We start from the raw sequence: 2,142 nt of genomic DNA, 5'->3' as shown, positions 1-2,142 counted from the left end.
CTTTTTTTTTTGCTTAGGAAAAAAATTCAACTAAAATAGAAGGGAAGTGCTGGGAACAATGAATACTCTATTTGCTATTTAGTTATGTAGTTAAGACTGCTTTTGCTCTTCCCTTCCCCCTCCCAAATCTATTGCTGCTTTTGTGTTCAGCAGCACAGGGTGCTCTCAGAGACCAGAAGGCTGGATGAAAGACACAAAGAATTTTAAAAAGTAGCTGACGAAAATCTGAATTTTTAGTTTCTCTCAAACGTGAACAATAATTTTTCTGCAAAACGACTGACAGGCTGTCACAGTGTACCATTAGGTTCAAAAGGAGATATTAAATATTTTTATTTACACTTTTAGACCATTTTTATTGAATACAGCTCGTGAGTTTAGCATCATCTACAGCTGCCAATGCCATTTCTTTAAAAAGACAGTATGCCAAGGACTTCAGTCTCCGCTGTTCTCAGTCAAAGTCTGCTTTCCTGCTCTGTTTTATATTTGAGTGTATCTTTTTCTGTCGCAGTCGTTCACGGTTCATTTTTTCCACCCTAAAACAAAATGAAAAGATCCTTTAGTGTACAAAGAAAACATTTAAATATTCAACTTTGAGCACAGTTATAATGTAGATTTGATGAGCCGACAAGTGTCCACAGATAGAAAAAAAAAAGTCTATGTTCTTGGGATACTACCCAGGAAAGCAGTTAAAACCTCATGGACCAGCGATTTTTTTCTTTAAAAAGGAAATCCAAATGAGTACGAAGAAGACTGTTTAAAGATGCTGAAAACTAAATCATGTAACATAATAATCTGAATCCATCTCAAATAAAGGCCACTGCAATAAATATACCTCTCTATGAGTTTCTGTGTTGTCTCCTTAGATACCACCTTGGGCTTCTCAGTTGCCTCTGCGACCATGGTTCTGATTTTTTCTAAACAAATCGCCAGATTCCTCATTTGGTAGCGACTCTCTTCAGAGGTCACAATCAGCTCGCCAGCTCGGTTTATCTTATTCCTGTGCTAAAGAGGGGAAAATGAGATGTGATCACTGAAACCTTGTTAGACTTGTCACTCTGAAAGTGTGACATTTAAACTGTGGATGGAAAGGGGAGGGTAGTTACCATCGATGCCATTTTTTGTCTCGCATCTTCTGGAATCCAGTCTGCTGATGCCAGGTGGAATCGAATTTCTGCCTTGGTATTCACTGGGAAGAAAAATAGGATCTTTTTTTTCAATGTAATGGCTTGCCTTCCTAAGTTTCATGAGATAATTCAGCCTGTTCACTGCTGGCTTTGAACACAGGATGATTCCAGTATTAATTTCCTGAAAGATCACATTTTTTTCTTGCTATATTTTCACATACCACTCTACAAGACAAACTCTAAATTTTTATGGAGACTCTGTCATGGTATTTGTCTTTCTAGGCGCTACAAGATTTATTGCTATTGCCAGCCACTTAACTACCTTATTTTTAATGGCAATGGCAGAAGAGGAAGTATTTTTAGTTTATTTGAATTAAGCTGAGAATTTACTGCACTGTGAAGTTTCAGAATCCAGTTGGCTTGCTGTGTGTTTGATCAATGAAAACAGATTAGATAGAGGTGGTGTTTCACGTGGCGTGTGCAGCAGCAATGACCCCAATAAGAGTGTTTCGAGGAGAATCAAATATATCAGCACCGGTCTCGAGCACCATTAGAAGTTGTGTTAAAATGCAGGGTAATGATAATGAAAAATTAGCATCAGACAGCACAAAGATGCTCTTTAACTTCAAGCGCTCAATATTTTAGCAGAAAGTATAGAGAAACGACTGAAGGCTGATTTATTTTTTTTTTTCCTTCAAAGTGGACGAACCTCTCGCTCACCTTTATTAACGTGCTGCCCGCCAGGACCGCTGCTCCGGCTGTAGGACACGGTCAGGCGAGCTGGAAGAGAAGCGCAGGAGCGTGCTGACCCCCAGACACGTCCCCAGCTGGCTTTGCAGGAGGGAACAGGGACGGTCCAGGCTGCGGCACGCAGGCCCGAAGGATCCCTGTGACTCGGTGGTGCTTTCAGTCCGAGCTCAGCTCTGTGCGTTGAGCACGGACTCCGTAGTCTGGAGCCTAACCCACCTCCGGGCACTTAACCCGGGGCAGGCCCCGCCGAGCACCTCGGCCCAGGTCC

The 2,142-nt window shown here is 41.7% G+C and overlaps 1 protein-coding gene across 1 annotated transcript; it reads right to left on the bottom strand.

Moving 5' to 3' along the window:
- Positions 1–326: 326 nt before the first annotated feature.
- Positions 327–1,955, bottom strand: ICT1 (immature colon carcinoma transcript 1; the record flags this gene model as incomplete). The annotated part of the gene is made up of 4 exons (XM_009710406.1): positions 327–533; positions 833–1,002; positions 1,104–1,186; positions 1,845–1,955. Coding segments are annotated over 4 exons (449 nt in total), but the record flags the coding sequence as incomplete, so codon positions are not given.
- Positions 1,956–2,142: the final 187 nt, after the last annotated feature.

This window comes from Cariama cristata, unplaced genomic scaffold (assembly GCF_000690535.1).
Source record: "Cariama cristata isolate BGI_N322 unplaced genomic scaffold, ASM69053v1 scaffold22311, whole genome shotgun sequence".
Taxonomy (NCBI): domain Eukaryota; kingdom Metazoa; phylum Chordata; class Aves; order Cariamiformes; family Cariamidae; genus Cariama; species Cariama cristata.
Note: the sequence above shows the minus strand (reverse complement) of the source record. Positions and strands in the feature narration are given on the sequence as shown.